Raw genomic sequence first — 19,494 nt, 5'->3', positions numbered from 1 at the left:
TCCACCCATCTGTGCGCTAGCGCCCACCCACTTATCCCCGTCCTGCCCCCCCCCTTTCCCCTCCTCTTCCCGGCGGCTCCGAGGACGACGACGACAAGCGGCGACAATGACTAAGTGCGCCTTGCTCTGTTTACTGCTGGCCGTTGTCGACGTGTCGACCGCGCTGTACTTCCACATCGGCGAGACAGAGAAGAAATGCTTCATCGAGGAGATCCCCGACGAGACCATGGTTATAGGTGCGCGATTGCCGCCGTCATCCACCGCACTCACTTCTAGACCGCGCGGCCTACGTGTAGGCCTAAGCCTTGACCTCGCCCGGTTGGGATACCGCGATCGGTACGCTATGGGTCGGCCTGTGGGTTCAGGCGTGCGGCGGGGTCGGCCCGGTGTTCTCGCTGTTCTTCGCCACGCGTTTGTTGACGCGTGGCGGTGGTCGCTTCGCCCTTGGCTCCTTTTGGGCGTTTTGTTGAAGCGCTGACTGACGGTGTCCGTGTGAGTGTTGAAGGTCCGTCCAGAGTGTGAAGGCGGAACTTCGCGTCCAGAATGGCCTTGTACTTGATATCCATATCGAAGTTGGTGTTTCCTGTGCTGTACACGCGAGTTAGAAGCTACGGTAATAGCAAACAAACCACTCTAAATTAATGATTGACCGGACCCCTTTTGCGCTGTGTTAACATCACAAAGTCAAATTTCTTGTGAACGAATCTTAAATCTCCATTTGGACAGCCCAGACATTAATGTGTACATCTGAAAGATTATGCATTTGTGTTTATTGGTCAGATCTCCTTTAAAGTTGTGCGAATTGTGTTTCGGGTTTGGTGTCGTAGGTATTTAGGAGTTTTATATTGGTCATCGTGGCCAAGTTTTGAAGCCTGGGCCATGTGTTAGGTTGACGTGTGTTAAATTGGAGGGTGTGTGCGCCGTGTCAACCAAGTTCTGCTCGCGCTAAAACAACCATTTTATGTTTGTATTGCTCCATTCGTACGTGCACACAACTCTGACTTGCCACCAGTCAACTCCGTGCATTACATTCTTTTTTGAGAAACCGCACGTATTGCACTGCATTACACGCAAGCATATCGTTTCCATGTAAAAGTTTACGTTCATGCAAAAAACATACGCCAAATTTGTTTCATAAACAGTGCTACTGCGTGTGTGTTTTCATGCCGAACGTGGCCACGTACGGCAAAGTTGTACGAAGTTGCAATGACGCTTTGTTTGTTACAACCCAGCTTGATGAAGCACCCAGTGATGACGTGTAAGGTTCACGGCTTCACCGGTACACGTTGCCCTTACAGAGTTGTATGTATTGGATTCTTGCCTGCCTGTCTGTCACGATGTTTCACTCTTTATTTATACTACGCCGCTTCATTGTACCATTACTATACGTTGATGTCGCCGCATGTAATAATGCCCATGGTCACCGATCGCGAATGCTAAGCAGACGAATTAAGCCTGGATAGTGCTTGGATAGGCGACTACCATGCATGCCAGGTGTCATAGGCGATGAACTTAAGGCTTGCGTGAAGGGCAGCGCAGCAACATACATTGATGTACTTGAATGTTACCTGCCTTAAGCCAGTGCGGTTTGGCTATGTGGTGAAATATGGTTCCGTAACCTCCCACAGCGTTGGGAGGCCCAAATCCATTGATGGATTTACCAAGGGCTGTGTATACACATGCACGTGTGTAGTTTGAGTCGAGTGTAGTAGTGTTCAATTTACCTTTAACCTCCTTGTAGTGTGTCATACTTTTATTTTGGCAGTGCACATTTATGTTCTATCGGTCATGAAATTATATTGATGTTTTTTTTTTAAATATCAAACTTCTTGGACAACACATTGCTATGTCCATGATATGGAATTATAACTGTCAATAACAGTGGTCGTAATTGCAAGCGAAACCTAACATGTTGATTCTTGCGAGTTTCTGGTGACGCTTAACATGGTACATTTAACAAGTGAGTGCCCATGCTCATTACTAAGCAAAATCTTGCTCGACTTGAACCACATTTTGAAGTCATTGTTCACGCAGACACCTGTTTGAAGAGGGCAGCTGTAAGCGTTCCTATTCGATATCTTTCTACTGACGCCCTTGTTCAATAGCACTCTATGCTAAGTGTGTCACTGATGTGGTGACACTGCTCACCATATAATAGGTCCCTCTATTGACGTGACAAAAAGGAGGTTGGGTTTTGGGTTAAACGTAAATCCGGTGAGCTGACAAATAAGTGTACTCCGTATGTTTATTCTCCCACGGATTTTTGTTTCATTTGTATTAATACCAGTTGAAAGGAGACCCTTTTTGAAAAAAAAGGCGTTAGCGTCTATATGGTACTCAGAATCTTTATTTAGACTGGAGGAATCTGATGAGCTGTGAAGCTCTAGTAGAGGTGGGTCAGTAAGTTACAACAAAAAACTTGCAGTGTACCTTTTATGTTAAAATCAATCACACCGCCATGCATAAAATATCGCTCGTCAGGGTTGTAACTTAACACCTTCAATAACCCATTGGACATACATTGTATTAGAATGTATGGCTTGCTCTATGAGTAATTGCCAAATATATTTTCATATTTATTTTGATATTGGGATATTATTCATTACCACAGTTATATAGTACTGTATGCATGAGTGGTGATTATAGTTTAGCTTGTTATACAGTACTGTATTTTAGTGCTGGTACAGATGCCTTATTTGGTGAAGCACTGATAAGTGTAACAGAATACAAACCACTATTGTGGTGCAAGAGGCTGATAAATTACGGAACTCTATTGCAGCTCTTTACATTGCGAAGTGTGTGTACGTTAATTTGCATGTACACATTGCTTTTTATGACACGTGGACATACATTATAAAACCGTAGCTCTAAGGTAAAAAATGCATGTTCAGAGATATCAATTGTCTTTTTTAAAAGTAGTTTCTTGCACTCCTGTCCTATATTTCTGTGAATTAATGTGCCTCTGTAGAGTTTCTTTGGCAGGGTTTATATATGATTTATATTAATGAGGAAACAGTGTCACATTTGAAAATGCGTTTTGCTAACCTTTCTTTTATTGTGCATACTTATAATGTAAGTGGACTAATTTTTGCTTTCCTTTCACAGGCAATTACAAGACTCAGCTTTGGGACAAGAACAAACAGGAATTTCTTCCTTCCACCCCTGGTTTGGGAATGCATGTGGAGGTTAAGGACCCAGATGGAAAGGTATGCCTGCAGAAGAACAAAAAAAGATACATAACTTCATCATCTTGTGCAATTTGTTTAAGTTTTATTAAAATATTGTACAACCCTATTTTAAATTGATGCGGTGAAGATTTTGATTGTGAAGAGATGGGTGGCTACAAAATTGCCTTGTGGCTGACAGTTAATTTTCTACGTCATCACATCAGAGGTCGCAATCGGGTACCCGATACCCGGCTACCCGTACACTCATTTCCCAACGTCTTGTCTCTTCTCACAATTAAAGTTCTTAGAATCAACCCACCCGCGCCTGCAACATGGCTTCATACCAGAGGTCGCAATCGGGTACCCGATACCCGTACCCTACCCGACCGGGTACGGGTACCTGTTTGCGACCCTGGTGCGGCCGGGTACGGGTAAGGAATCAAAACCCGTTTGCGACCTCTGCATCACATTCATGTCTCATGCTTGGAATCTAAATTCTGAGCGATGAAGTCTTAACAATTGCGGTAGATTTTGCATTTCTCTTGAGACATGGAATTGACGACCTCTACCTTTCAGGTACTTTGAAAGACTAGAAAACAAGATAATCATCAGCCATGATCGATGCACTTTTAGATGAAGGCTGCCCGAAACCATCACCATCTCCCGTGATTTAACAATCCACTAGGCACCTGTATGATCCAAATGTGTTGCTCTGTCTGTTGGACGGACATCCTTTTTGTAGCATTTCCTCCCGTGGCTATCCATTATCTTTGTCAATGTCCACGTTCATGATCGATATATATTAGCAGGTAGTATGCATTGATTAAAAAGTGTCTTCAGGTACATTTTTATGTTGCTTTTCATTGTGAAGTTTGGCTTTTTAAAAGCACTCCCAACTGGTTCTCATGCGCCTCTTTATTTCATAATTATGCTTTCAGTCCACCCTCCATAACTTTCCTAATAATTCATGTCCTGCTGTGTTTAAAACTTTTTTCCACCCACATATCTGCAATTGTTTAACCTATTTGTCATGTGACTTTATTTTTAAATATAGTGGCGAATTTCGCGAGGATACTGCCATGGTTGATGGTTGTCATACTGGTTCAATCTCTCAGCACAGCAGTTGCAACAATGGGAACATTTCTTAAACCCCCCTACCCCTGTTCACCAAGCAGTATGAATGGGTACACCACAGTTGATTGGCAGGTCATGTATGGTGGGATAAATTGTGGCTACTCCTACCTCTTCCAAGATGTCTGGTTTGTGTGGAATTGTAGTCCAAAATACCCTCTGACGGGGTTCACTCGTACTCCCCCTTGTGGGAGGTCATTCTGTCGGCAGTGGAGTGAGCAAGTAATTGCAGGGATATGCCACTTTTCAGCAGGCCCTTAAGCAAATTAAACATACTCTTTGGTTCTTTTGGTAAAGTCACGTAGTTAGAAATAAAATAAAACAAATCACGACCGCTTGTGTTGCGATCGAAACGTCGTGATTTGTTTTATTTTATTTCTAACTACGTTACTTTACCGAAAGAACCAAGGAGTATGCATTCCGGCAGTCACGAAAGCTTCAAATCAAGATTCAAAGTAAAACAATAAATAATTATGCCCTGAATGAATTTTGTAAGAATGTTTTCCTTGCACTCTTATTTCAGTTGTAATGTGATCATATGGTTGGATTCACCCCCTTTGCAGATCATCCTCTCCAAGCAGTACAGCTCAGAGGGCCGCTTTACGTTCACTTCCCACACCCCTGGGGAGCACCAGATCTGCCTCCACTCCAACTCCACCAAGATCGCCCTCTTTGCTGGTGGGCGCTTGGTAAGTAATCGTGGTGTTTCTTTATTTGGGGGTCGTGTCATGAAACGAAGTTTACTATTATATATTTTTTATTTTACCAGGTAAGGCCCACTGAGCTCTATAGCTCTTTTTCAGAAGCGTCTTGGCCACAAATGATAGCTTATCACGTGGAAATTTACAGCAGCCAAATACTGTGAACGCACGTTAATTCTAAATGTTGAGGGAAAAACTGAAGCACCCGGAGAAAAATCCATAAGACCATGGAGAAAATATGCAGACTCCAAATGTACAGCAGACATCAGGGTTGGAATCGAACCCACGATCTGTATACCAGGCGAGGTAGTTAGCATCTTCCCACTGCGGTGCCCACAGAGCAGTGCAACCCTTCATGTTAAATAGTGGCCTATGCAGGAGGATGTCACTAAGCCACCTCTGAAATCCCTTCAAGTGACCTCTGGTACACATTCAGGGGTAGTACTTTCCCACCCACTCTGCCACTAAAAATAATGTTCACCGTGCAAAAGTAGAACCAATATTTTTCATCCTCAGACCTGAATTTTAACTAAATGAAGTGCCATACCAAATTTTACGTAACTTTTTTGTGTGTGCACTCATTGGCAACCAGCCTGAGGACATCAACTCACTCACCTTGAACCAGTTTAATCATGAGTGGTCCCTAGAATCCTACCCAGGTTCTTAGCGGTACTTCGTCAGCACTCTGAGGATTGAGCCATCCAACCATCTTTAAGGCATGTTTCCTTGTAAAGTTACTGAGATACTACATTAACTTCCACTACTGATAAAACTGCATTGGTCCAATGGATATACTTGATTCTATAATAGTAATGTAACATTTCCTGCAATTAGAATTCTGTATAGAATATAACAAACCTCCTAAACTATTTGGCAAGAAACCACTTTGACTTTTGTCAACTAAAAAGGTAATAATGAAAAATAAAAATCGGTTTTACCCCTTCTGGCAATAAAACAGGTGTTAAGATGTTCAAACACCAAATAGATACCTTTTTCAAGGAATCAAATCCGCATGAACTACACGAACTTGTGGTGAACATGCAAACAAAACATGCTCTCATAATATATCCATTCTCGATTTGAAGCTTTCGTGACTGCAGGAATCCATACTCTTTGGTTCTTTCGGTAAAGTCACGTAGGCAGACAATTAATCGATCACGACGTTCATACTGGCAAAAAAGGTCCCATGATAAATAACGTAATATTATCTTTGCAGTTTGAGTTGTGCTATGCTTAATTTTCTATTTCATAGGCAAACATTAACAATTACAATTGAGATTATAAATCATGGGAATGTCACTGCATCTCGATGTACTGCAAATAAGGAAGACGTTGTGAGATTGTGGGCAAGTGAAGCACGGAGTTTCTTATAGCGAAGGTGAATGTTACAGAAAACAGTGTGTGGGGGAAGAGTTCTTCAACTGAATATGAAATGTTGATTAGATGGACACCGTTACACGCAGAAAACAGGAAAATCTTAAGCCTGATGGAGTCGGTCATACATGTGGCCAGAAGGAGAGCATTCTAGGCAGTGGGTGCAGTATCAGAGAAAGTGTTTTATCGAGTGTCGGTTTAGGGGTTTTGCCAGAGGGCATTTATTGCTGGAGCTGAGAAACATGTGGAGAGGAGAAGAGGGAGATGAAAGGGGGAGAGAGGTAGGTGAGGGTGAGTTTAAGGGGGGGGGGGAGATCTTGAAGATGGCACTCGGTCGATGAGGGGGGGGGGAACCTTGTAATTTGTGGGATTTGATGAAGTTGAGGGAGGAAACTCCTAGCAGCATCCAGGATCACTTGAAATTGGTGGTTATTTGGGGAGATCATAGAGAGAGTTGCAGTCCTCAACCCATGAGCAGGAAACATCAGATTCTAAAACATTTTAATGTTTAGGATTTGTACATTCTCCTTTTGAATGTTATAAGTTGTTTAATATCAAGTTGAATTTTGAACTTGATGCGAAATGATTGTTATCGAATTCGTCTGAAATTGTTCCTGAGCGACCGCTTCTGTTGCGATCGAAACGTCGTGCTCTATCTACGTGACTTTACCGAAAGAACCATAGAATATGAATTCCTGCAGTCACGGAAGTTTTTAAGTCAAAATTGTTCCCGAGTGTTTTGTAAGTCACGGTCTAGTGATGAGACGCAACACATTTGTGTATAACATTGCCTTAAAATGAAAAATATAAAATCGGTGACATTTTGTGCAATTGGCCATTCAGTACATCATGGGAGTGTTATGAACGAATGTGAGTTTTTTAAAAATCTTTTTATGCTTGCCAACTCGGTAACAGTATGGGCAATCTATGTAGCGATGCTCATGACACGTTTTCACCGTGAGGTGGCGCCACGTGACCAGGTTTTGCTGACCCTCTATTTCGTCATGCAATCAGAACATAAACCACAAGATGGTGTGAGCCGACCATTACAAAAAAATAAGTTTTGAATGTTATGTTCGGGAAAACTTTGCTCTTGCTAGTGTTTAGAATCAATTTAATGTAAAATACTTGGAAGAAAATATATCTGCCAAAATCGGTTGTTTGCATTAAAAAATTGTCATAGGCATACTCTGTTACGTTTTCCCTGCTGAGGTCTAATTTTTAACAGCTTCAAATATACACGCACATGATTTAAAAATTGTACACATTCGCTCTTATGTTTCATCTATCCTTGTTGTGTTCATGAATTACATTTATATAACGGTGTAAGATTATGTAAAAATATTACATAGCACATTTACAACTATACAACTTGGATAAAATACGTATAGTGTAATGAATGAAAGGGAAAAAAAACGATACATGTGTCTTAATTCAAACTCCCTAATAGAGGGTTTTGGGTTAGATCGCGTAATTAATATAAATGTGTCGTTAAACCCGCCACCACCAGACACAGCCAACTAGTCAGGGTTGTCACGTAAACAGAACATGCTAATTCATCACTAGTACAGCACACCGGTGTGTTGGAGAGCCAAGCCAGAACATTTACAAACTGAGTAACGACGTTTCGCCAGTAATTACAACTAGCATCATCAGGTGACAGCTAGATTTTTTTTTTGCCTGATGAAGCTAGTTGTAATTACTGGCGAAACGTCGTTACTCAGTTTGTAAATGTTGTGGCTTGGCTCTCCAACACACCGGTGTGCTGTACTAGTGACGAATTGGCATGTTCTGTTTACGTGACAACCTTGACTAGTTGGCTGTGTCTGGTGGTGGCGGGTTTAACGACACATTGATATATTTACGCGATTTAACCCAAAACCCTCTATTATGGATGATATTGGTCACGAAAGCCTACGTGTTAAACTTAATTCAAACTGTATTTAGGCAATCTGTAACGTATGGGGTATTACGATGCATTGATTCATAGATTAATATAAATTCTTACCCTAAATGGAATCGCATGTGTAAGAAAGTGTTTTTCATTTCAAATGTTGTAAATCATTGGTGGGACATGAGCATATGATTACTTACATCCTTATATATTACCTGAAATGGGAAAAACAGTTCATGTTTACATTGTCTCCACCTCGTGAGTAATCATGGAACATATTTTATTTAATAACAAACAGTAATGATGTCTTACGATTTCGTAGGTTTTTTTGTGGTTTTCATGTTTGTTTTTGGGTTGTACATTGTTGTTCGGCATGATTAAGCTCACAGCACGTGGAGTGAAACGTCGGACATCATGCTGAACAACACGCGGTGCAACCACAAAACACATCGGAGAGCTTATAGCATGATGTATTTTTCCGTTGAAATGTATTTTCCTTTTGCCTTGATGGGTAAAAAAAAAGATGAGATCTGCTCTGGATGGGATAATAAAGGAAACAATTTTTCAGCCTCGTCCGGACATTTCTGGAGTGTTTTATGTTTTGAATATACATTTTTGGCAGTTTTTTTACCGTTAATTTTCTAGTAAATAAATTGTTTTTGTGTTCAGCAAAAGCTCCATTGAAGTAAAAACTTATTTTGATGGATATATTATTTTTTAAAGTGATTCTGGCCGTAGAGTTGGGTGACATTAGTGCAGATGGTGCATAGTCGTTTGTGTTAAACTCTTCAGTGCTACAAAACGCATATATATCCCTTAATGAGTTTTTCTGCCTGGTAGCTGGCACGGAGCAGACCGGAAACCCGCCTGCTTGCGTTCAGCTATTGGCCTCAGTTAATCTCGCCGACTCCATTTTGAAATGACCAAGTCGCTGTAAAGAAAATAAATGTTTAATTGCACTATTGGGATTTACGGTAATGTGCGATGGAGTGGGGAGGAAAAGCAGAAAAGGGGTTTCATACTAAAGGAATGCTGTTCCTTTATAAAACAGAGACTCCTTTCACAAATATGAAAACTTATGCCAAAAAATATTTCTTGTACAAATATTTTACGAGTTAGTTTGGTAGTCTCTTTAGTTTAAGCCTCAACTTATTGCAATACTAAAATGCCGTAACAAAACACGTGGCGTGCTTATTTGTAATTTCTTGATTGACAGTTGTTGAAATTAATTTTTGGAACATTTTTTTATTCCAATTTTGTTTGTATGTCTTGGATTTGGTTTTCTGCATTGAATACATAACCAAAAATGAACGATTTGGTGATAAGGCACACTGAAATCACAGTGACAAGCTGTAGATACGTTCCAAAAGAATCACGCAATTTTAATGTTTATGTCCAGGGCAGCGCCTAATGATATATTTTTCATAAGAAACATGCTTAAGCACACAAATGTACAATGGTCTCCAGATGAGCCACGGCTGTCAAAATGTCCACAGCCAAGGGATGCGGAAGGGTTGAGACTGTTGCAGTATTTAAGTTGGCAAGATTGATGATCTTTCTTTCCTCGGCATCGTGACATGCAATTAATTAGACCACCCTTCAGTCGTGGAGGCACATAACTTGGGTCTTTCGGTGAAAACAAACCTTAAAGCACTTGTGGGAGTGTAATTTATGTTGTGGCAGTTTCACAAAAAATATAGATCTGTCTTCCACAGTAACAACACATTTTCTTTTATGCTGCATGTTTAAACGCTGGAGTTAATCCATATCTTGCTATTATAAGGCATATTCATTGATATGCAAGTTCATTTGAATAACTAGGACTATGTTTTTTAAACGTGCTACATTTTTCAGTTCATTGGCAGGTTACTTTTGCAGATACTACAAGGTGGGGAATTTATCTGATCCAGTATGTGATTCATTGTAGAAAGGTAACAACTTGTACATTGAATATGTTTTTGTTATTTGTATCAAATCAAATATAGCTGTCTGTACAGATTTTATAAATTAATACCCCCTGTGGATTACCCCCTGTGGGTTCTGAAAACATCACAAGAGCAAACATTCATGACCTTGAATCTTGGCAATTCATTGAATAGTGGAGTGGAGGTGGTGATGAATTATATCTCTAATCAAGTAAACACTGCGGTTGTTGATTGAAGTCGACTTGCATCACAGTTGAATGGTGTGTGATTGCGTGTTGGTGTTGCTGTTGTTAATGGTCGTGTTGCCTGCACTGTTACGTGGTTGTCTGCCTGTAGAGAGTACACCTGGATATCCAAGTGGGCGAGCACGCCAACGACTACTCTGAGATTGCGGCCAAGGACAAGTTGACAGAACTGCAGCTCAGGGTGCGGCAGCTGTTGGACCAGGTGGAGCAAATCCAGAAGGAGCAGAATTATCAGCGGGTGAGATTTGCATTGGCGCCAGTAATAATCATGGCCAGCACCATTATACGTTGTCCATAATTGCAAATATGATTTAAATTTGCACACAAATTGTATTTTGCCAGTCTAACTGTGCCCTTGCAATTTGTTGACCCCTCTGCATGCGATGTAAAGTTGTATCTTTATTGTGTTTATCGTCAAACTTTGGCACAGTGCAACCGCACCTTAAAGCACATGTACTGTGTATGAGGATAGTTCTATTGATGAAAATTTGCACTTGTGTTGATATTTGTTTGTTATCTTGAACACAAAACTGAGAGTCTGATTAATCTTCCATGCATGCTAATGTTAAGCTTCATTCCACCCTTGCTTGTTTGTATCTTAACAAATGTTTTTATATGAAGAATCAATTCCTGGTCACAAGTACTTCAGCTTGTCAAAACTGTGAACAGTGTGGATCTTATTTCATGCCAACAAAAAATTCACTCCGTTTAAACAAAAGCACGAATCTGAAGTTATTTTGTGGCACAGTGGGGGGGGGCTGCTAAGTTTGTTCTAAAATGTTAACCTTAGGTCATCTTCAGCTATAGTGTTTAATTGATATTAAGCTTACATTTACACTCAAAACCGTTTTTTTTATATTTCACCAGAGTTGACTTTTGCCCAGTTCCTTGGTATTTGTTTTGACACAGGCCACAGAGAACCAGCAGTGGTAAAAAAAAGTGGTGTGGTGTGCAGCCCAGCTGAGAAAACCAAGAAACACTTCACTATGGGAGCCCTGCTGTGATGGGTTGACAAGTGATTTACTGCATGGGGCCCCGTAATGTATTTTAATGAAGTCGAGCACACAATGCTGCTTCAGTTTTCTCCAAATAATGGACTTGGAATCAAGACACTTTTGCATTTTCCACTTTTTATAGCTAAAAAATTCTCTTTGCATCAAGAAAACAGTCACATGTTAAGTTTTATTCTCACATGCAATATAAAACAGTAGTTTGCATACATGCAGCACTGTGCAATATGTACACGACATATTTTTCTACAATTCAATTAATTATAATTCTGCTTTATTGGTTGAGAGTATCAAAAAACCCACTAATTTGGCCAAGCACGCCAGTGACTTGGACTTATACGTCATTATTCTCATTTCACGTCCTTAGAATCTCCAGAATTTTTGCAGGAGGTAGGATGTGCCCATTGCCCATGGACGTGTTTAGGCCTGCAACGGACACCATTGTTGTGTATGGGCCACCCACGTTGTGGGTTAGCAGATGTGCAAACACACCTGCTTGTGAAATCTGCACAACCAGGCCTGTGCAGTGGATTCCATCCGCCAGTGCTCTCACAGCATAATGAGGCTCTTGAGTAATGAAGTTGGGAGTTAGGGAAATGACAAATAAATCAACTTTTGGCTCACGTGCTTAATTCAAAATTATCATATATTACAACCAGGCATGTGTTGCTTTTTTGGCAGAAATCCGTTTCCTGATCCGCTGGGGATGTCCGTGTACGTGCAGTCTCGGTCAAACGTTGCGTTACAGACACAAGATGTCCTCAGAGTCGTAGGCTATCCATTTTCAGCTGTCCATTATGCAATTTTTCTTTTTCAGTTCCATTCACATGGAGGTGATAATGTAATAGATTTGTTAATGTGCAATACATTGGCTTGCTCTTATCCTGGTTTAAAGTGACACAAATGGGCTATAGATCCGTAATTATGCTTTGTGCCAAGACCTAGTGGCATGGAAGTCCTTTTTCAAATGAATGCTTGAACTCGGAATAATTGCCTCCACTTACAGTGTGAAACCGGCTTTTAGCCTTGCCTGGTGCTGCAGATGAGTTAATCGTTAAATGACGCTGCCATCGAAATCTTGTTATTGTATGTGGTGTTCAGTGTTGTGCAGGAATTTGTTCAGTTTAATTTCTGCACAATGGCGCGGTCTGGTTTTGTATGTTGCCTGGGCGTTGTCTGTTGTGCGATGTGCTGCTTCCGATTAAAATGCCTGTGAAATCGGATTGGAAAACACTCAGGTGAACAAAGTGTGTTATTTTACTCTACTTCAGAGACAGCAAAGGGTGAGGCATCGTGTCGGCAGAAGCCCATGCCCCGCAGACAACATCCAAAGTGTTCTCATCTTTCTTTTTTAATGTTACTTGAAACATTCCAATTCGCCCCACTAGAAGTTTTCTTTCAAAAAAATAACATTGCAACATAGACCATTGTAAATGTGATTCCTAGATTTGTTTCCATCAGTTGTTAGCATTATTTGAAGTGTTTGCAATCAGTATCATTCCTACTATACATTACAACTAGCCAAAGTAATTTTCACAAATCTGCGGTTTTATACTTTGATGTTTTCTTTATGAATAATTTATATGTTATTAATTGAAAACTATCTTTTTTTCTTGGGGGGGTAACACTTATTGGGGTGAAGCAGTGGTGGGGGGCAGTAGTTTGCGCGCACTGCAGCATGAACTGGGCAGCAACCTGAGTTCGATGGCAGGCTGTGGCTAACATCAGGAGCACATGGTGGATGAACTAGTCTTGGCACCCAACCCCTCACCCCAATCCGTGCTGACCAGTATGGCCAAGCAACGCTCATGACCAAAAGTTGCCTGAGAGCCTTAATCCAGCAGCGGATTGGGTAAGGGCTGTAATTAATTATTCATACTTCAATGGCAACACGCAAATAATGGTTGTAATTTTTGAACACAGTCCCACGTCAAAAATGCTTGTTTTTATTAAGAAATAGTATCTGTAATTGAAATAATATATTTTCGCAATATGCATGGGCATAACATTCTCCACGTCTATACACAAATCACTCAGTCTCTAAGGCTGTGGATTAAGTTAATTCCCGGTGTTCATCACGCTGCCACCATTAAACTCGCTGATTTTTATCATGGGTCATAAATATTTTCTTTAGCACTCCCAGGACACTTTGTCCATGGCGTGCTTCATAAATTTCCAAAGTTGATGGCACAGTGTACAGCGGCGGTAGGCAGTGAGTGTTCGAGTAGAGGGGTTAAAATGTGGTGAAGAACGCGCTGTCCTTGCGTCAGGTCACTTGGAACTCAGTGGAGAGCGCTTGGCGCGCAACACATGAACAGCACAGGGTTGCACTCTGTCAGAGAAGTAGAAATTATTCTAATTTGTTTTTCTTGGCATTTTTGTCTCAACATTGCTGTTTTTTCCAGCTGTTTCTGCAAATAATTTGGAATTACAATGACGTTGTTTTGATTTGAAGCACTATTTGTTTAAACTAATTTATTGATTTTTAGATGTAATTATATAATGCATTATGAGCGTATAAAAATCTGAGGTTCAAAATATGCATTGCCATAATTACGGTATCCAAATTAGGCTCCTGCCCATGCTATTGTGTGTAAAGCTATCAAGTTCTTGTTCACGACACCACTTGGACCTTCAAAGCTCATAATTCTGAAACGTAAAACCTTGTATTTGTCTGGGATCGAGAAAATTACATTATGGACACCTATATAAGCATTGTGTTGCCCCGGGCTACACCATTTGATTTAGATTTTAAGGAATCTTTACCATTCCTTTGTATTGCACTCCATTTACTCTTGCACCCAAACATCCGCCCCTCCGGACATTCCCCTTGGATCACCGTTACATTTTGAAACCAGACGATGGTCTGTCCGTCGACTTTCCATATTGACATTAAATTAATATCCTTTATTGAAATATAAGGAGCCTTCGTCCTGGAATATATTCTCAATACTTGTATTGCTTCTCAGCCGTATATTTTCAAGTCCTTTGCATGCTTAAAGCATTAACTTATGCGTTCCATATTTATAAGATATTGCCTCACAGTATATTTCATAAAGGTGTTGAACAGCTGAAAGAATTGACAAAACGTAGTTAATGTCGAAAATATTTTTACAGGACTATAATATTCGCCTGTGACGATGTCACCCAGATACACCTGATCTCAGCAGGTCTTGAAAGCTTGAGATAGTTGAGCCTGGAGAGTGCCTGGATGGGTGACTACTCTGCATAAAAACAGGTGTTGTTCGCTCATGTGTCACAGAAGGCAGTGCAGCAAAATTAATTCTACTCTCCTATACTCTCTGCCTTCACCGACCAGTGCGTAAAGTACTGTCAAACAATTGACCATACTTTGTTCGCATAGAATTAATCTCTTTAAAACATGTTGTTTATGAATGGCAGGTGTGTGTGTGTATTGATCACTGTTTGCTTGAGGAATAAGGAAGTTTCTCGTCATTAGATTAAAATAGGCAGTGGTCCTGCTGAAGTACCGCACGTGCTGAAGGTTTTAAACGTGGTTTGTGTGACCTTGACTGATAATGGCGTGGAGAGAGCATTGACTCTGTGCCTGAGCAAACAAGCTTCTGTTCACCAAACCCATTTTGGCACAACAAAAGGTCTTGTTGTAGCAGGCCCCACGCCGGAGATTGGTTTCCGTTTAAAATAACACCATTTAAGGAAGGAAACCTGCCACAAACGGAATAACGAAGTCCAATCCATCATTCGGTGCAAGGCCGGAAATGCATTGCAGAAAATCAGGGTAAAAAAGAAACCTTCGGGCTGCCAAGTGCGGACAGGATCTCGTAACCCAATGCGGGGGCTACTCAGCCCTTGTTTTGATAAGCTGATTGCGAGCTATAACTCTCAAGGTCTGTTTTGAAAAGGGAGTGTGGCTTATTAAAAAGGCCCATTGGAAAATGAAAGTCCCCATGTGCTATTTGATAGCAGCAGCTATAGCCCCCCCCCCCTTGTCAAGTCTGTCATCTGAATTGTTCCCGAAGAGAAGCGTATATTGTAAATAGGAATCTCACTTCCACATATTACACTGCTTAGCGATGCGTTATGTCGGTGGAAAAATAATTTCAAATCCTGTTATCAACGTTGATGTTTAATTGACTGTTGTACATTCCTTCCACAAATTGTGAACTTAAGTATAGTCGTACCCCTTTTAGACTCGTGTGAACTGCTTGGAATTACGATGGGTGGTAGACTACTAGCTCCTTTTGATCACATGGCTCAGAATGTGTCCGATCTTGTCTGATTTTGGAAGCGAAACAGGATTGGGCCTGAATAGTGCTTGGATAGGTCCTCACCATGCACAGTGGGTTGTTACGGGATGGTGGGCTACATGGTGGTCGGTAGCGCCCTCATATTTGCTCCCTTGCTACTGACCTTCGTGATGAAATTTGGTCAAATCAACTCCACGGTCAACATATTGTGGGCAGACCCTCATCCAGCAGTGGATTAACATATATAGACTAGCCACAATGCTATGGTATTTAAAAAATACAGAACTTGAAGCTTACAGTTTCATTTCACATTTAAAGTGTGTGGAAATGTGCGTGTTTCAAAGTTTTGCCTCGTGTTAAAACTCCGATATGTATTGTCCTGTAATTTGACTTTAACTGTTGTCCAAATTGCGTTTGTCCCTTTTCAACAGTATCGGGAGGAGCGCTTCCGACAGACGAGCGAGAGCACAAACCAGCGCGTTCTGTGGTGGTCCATTGCCCAAACACTCATCCTCATTGCTACCGGCATCTGGCAGATGAGGCACCTCAAGAGCTTTTTTGAGGCGAAAAAGTTAGTATAGGGATGGAGGGGCCTCTTGCCTAATGCACTCTGGGTGGTTCGGGTGCTGATTCAACTCTCCCCTCCCGCGACCTCTCCTCCAGTAGTAGGGATGCCACAACTTTTGATTTTGCTGCACCGCCCTGTAACTGTGCTTTATTTAATGATGGGTTAAATTGTGATTGTTTTTTTTCTTTCTTTCTTCCCCCCCTAATTAATGTGTGTATGTTGGTCAAAATCGCCTCCATTAAAATGCTGTCTCATCTCAATCAATGAACATCGTGAGATGCTCTGTGGGGGTAGTAATAAGCAGAGGTGTGGACTCGAGTCATGTGACTTGGACTCGAGTCAGACTCGAGTCATGAATTTGATGACTTGCGACTCGACTTGGACTTGCATAACAATGACTTTGTCCCACCTATGAGATGTGGACTCGAGTCATGTGACTTGGACTCGAGTCAGACTCGAGTCATGAATTTGATGACTTGCGACTCGACTTGGACTTGCATAACAATGACTTTGTCCCACCTATGGTAATAAGTACTGTTGCCTGTGTCAATGCAGAATACCTCCCAGGCAATGCCAATGCAAAGTGGGTTGTTTATTGGTTTTTGTATTATTGTATGCAGAATTGATGTAGGATATACAGTACCCTATTAAAACTATTATTAGCATTTGGTGTATCAATATGTTGATTTTCAAGCGAGGTTAAGGTCAACATGCATTACATATTGGTCTCATGAAGTGGAATGGAAATTGTCATTATGAACATTGTTATGGCATACCTACTAAGTAATTGGAGAATAATTTATCGGAACATCAACCCTTCGAGTGCAGGTTACAAGACAGTTGAACTCGGACATTTTATTTTGAGGATTAAACTACGTAATTGCAAGCATACCTTCACCCCTCAATTAAATTTCTTCCAGATGCATCTGTATGTTAGGATTCTCTACTTTTTTTTACTTGTGCAACAGTCATTTAATGACAATCTCCACATTTGTCATTTCAACAGCCTTCACATGGACATTTCCATAATATATTTAAAACCAACTCGCCAAGAAGCCATGGATACAAAAGCATTAGCTGGTAATACAGAAGAAACGTTTATAAAAGGGTAGCAATACCCTATTTGGAGAGACACTGTTATCATGTTTATTTTTCAAGAGAGAGGTGGGTAAGTGACTTGTCAAATAAATAATTTAACATTTGGTGTTCATTTTCCTTCCATTGGCATTGATAATAAATAAGTAGGGAGCAGTGTTTTTCCAAATCGGGCATGTTGATCACTTTATGAACAACAATCACTCATGTTGGACAACGTCGGCTTGTGGAACCTTGTCTTCTAGAAGAACATTCTGGGCTCTGGACAACTCAATAGCATCCTATGCACACACATGTTAGTCATGCTGCCACAGCACCTTTATAAATGAGCACTGGTTGTACCGATTATGGATTAACAAATTTAAGTGGAATATATTATCATATTGACACAAACCTGTTGACTTCAAATTACAGCATATGTGACATGCATTACACTGTGTCAGTTTTGATGTGCCACGTTTTCTGAAACGAACCTTGTAACCGGAGTTCACAACAATGCTATTTTACATATGCTTGTGCTGGTGGTGTGAACGAGCGAGTGGCTGGAACAGTATATTTGTATTTTGTTTCTGGGTGGTTTTATTCTTCGGCATTTTAGGGCTGCATTTGAAAATGTCTATACTGTATATCCCCAACTGGTTGTTAAGAGTAGTGGACTGAACTTGGCATTCCTAAGGAAAAAAACAAAATTTTCAGTTTTTTGTTATTTACTCTTTTGTGATGCAGAATTAACGAACAGAACAGATTTGACAAATTTGGAGAAAAAACCTGAAATTACTTGATTGGTAAAACAGCAACTGTGTCGCCCCAACTGCAAAAACCTTAGCTGGATCCTCCTGAAATATATTGAATATTGATAATGCTTTCTTGGGTAAAAAAACATGTTTTAAAATATACCGATTCAGCTACGTACTTTATCATCCATTCAACACACCATCAGAAGAGCTGCATTATGGGAGTTAGTCGGCTGACACGTATATTATTTCTAATTTGGCCTAACTGCTGCAGTTTTGTTTATTCCCTAGATTTGAGAGTTGTATCACTGTTCTTAAAGTTGGGGTGGTAAATGTATAGCTGCTTTTGAAGTATGTTTTTTTTAGTGCGTGTGATTAGTTGTGGAAATCCTCAGATGAGTTCCGTTCCTTGCATTTTCCACCAGTATGTTGTAATATATTTAAGGAAAAAAAGTTGCATATTTCTCTGCTTAGATAATTTTGACACTTAAAAAAACAAGCGACTCATGAGCTAAATTTTGCTTTACCTTTTCTGAAAGTTTGTTTTCTTGCAGTTAATTTTGGCAAAAAAAAATATTATTTTTGAACATTGGCAACACTGGAAGCTTGCACTTCTCGCAAGCCTCAACACTGTTAATGCTCAGTGTGTGTTCGCAAATTGTGATGAATACACAACGCGATGCATAACATTGTGAAAGTCAGAAGAAACACGTACTTTGGAGGATTTCGTTCCATCGGTGAGTGCACAAACAACAGTGAATTCTTACCTACAACACTCTTTCGTGACTAAATTTGAAAGATCAAGAAACAAATAAACCACCCAGGAAGTGCAAGCAACTTGTTAATTTTAGATAATTCAAGTCGTCAAACGTTTTTCCAGCTTGTTCTGACGCGTGAATGGGGAGGTCCATTTGGGAATACACAATGTTTTGTAAGTTTATGGAAATAAAGGTAAGGGTTCTCTGGCGTCTGCCTTGTGTGTTTGTTTTGTAAAGGCATTTGCATCCTTTTATGTTTTTGAAAGCAAATGCTCTTTTGAAAAGTGTAGGTGTAAAATAAAATAGACTTTGAAGCTATTGTGAATCCACTCTTGTGAAAAGGCTTCAACCATTGCCATTTCTGTCATGGAGAGTGGTTGGGGGGGGGGGGACCACACTTCACGTTAGCCAGCGTTGATTAGTAAAGGAGTGGAGGGGATTCAGGACCGGTTCAGAAATCACTCGCCAGGGATGTTTGCCGTAGCTGGGAATCGATCTTAGGTTACGAGGTTTATAGCGTAGTTTGCCAACGGCTCTACAACTGCTCCCCAAGCATGGATCGTGTCAGCATAACTGAATCATGCAGTCAAGTTTTTATTTTGGATGGATAATGGCTGCAACTTTTAAGTTTATTGAATGTGTTAACAGATTATCCCATTTAGC

At 40.6% G+C, this 19,494-nt stretch overlaps 1 protein-coding gene across 1 annotated transcript; it reads left to right on the top strand.

Moving 5' to 3' along the window:
- The first annotated feature begins 42 nt into the window (after window positions 1-42).
- Window positions 43-19,038, top strand: LOC144931519 (transmembrane emp24 domain-containing protein 4-like). The gene is made up of 5 exons (XM_078855457.1): window positions 43-236; window positions 3,106-3,206; window positions 4,862-4,987; window positions 10,529-10,675; window positions 16,108-19,038. Exons 1-5 carry the CDS (start codon window positions 107-109, stop codon window positions 16,255-16,257), a joined length of 654 nt encoding a protein of 217 aa, XP_078711583.1. The 5' UTR covers window positions 43-106; the 3' UTR covers window positions 16,258-19,038.
- The last annotated feature ends 456 nt before the right edge of the window (window positions 19,039-19,494 follow it).

This window comes from Lampetra fluviatilis, chromosome 4 (genome assembly GCF_964198595.1).
Source record: "Lampetra fluviatilis chromosome 4, kcLamFluv1.1, whole genome shotgun sequence".
NCBI classification, from domain to species: domain Eukaryota; kingdom Metazoa; phylum Chordata; class Hyperoartia; order Petromyzontiformes; family Petromyzontidae; genus Lampetra; species Lampetra fluviatilis.
Note: the sequence above shows the minus strand (reverse complement) of the source record. Positions and strands in the feature narration are given on the sequence as shown.

Bases quoted from the DNA above. Each gene is read 5' to 3' on its own strand.
- LOC144931519 (XM_078855457.1), top strand. From the start codon at position 107: ATGACTAAGTGCGCCTTGCTCTGTTTACTGCTGGCCGTTGTCGACGTG. The intron at 3,207-4,861 runs GTATGCCTGCAG...CCCCCTTTGCAG, and splicing joins TTAAGGACCCAGATGGAAAG to ATCATCCTCTCCAAGCAGTA. The intron at 10,676-16,107 runs GTGAGATTTGCA...CCTTTTCAACAG, and splicing joins AGGAGCAGAATTATCAGCGG to TATCGGGAGGAGCGCTTCCG.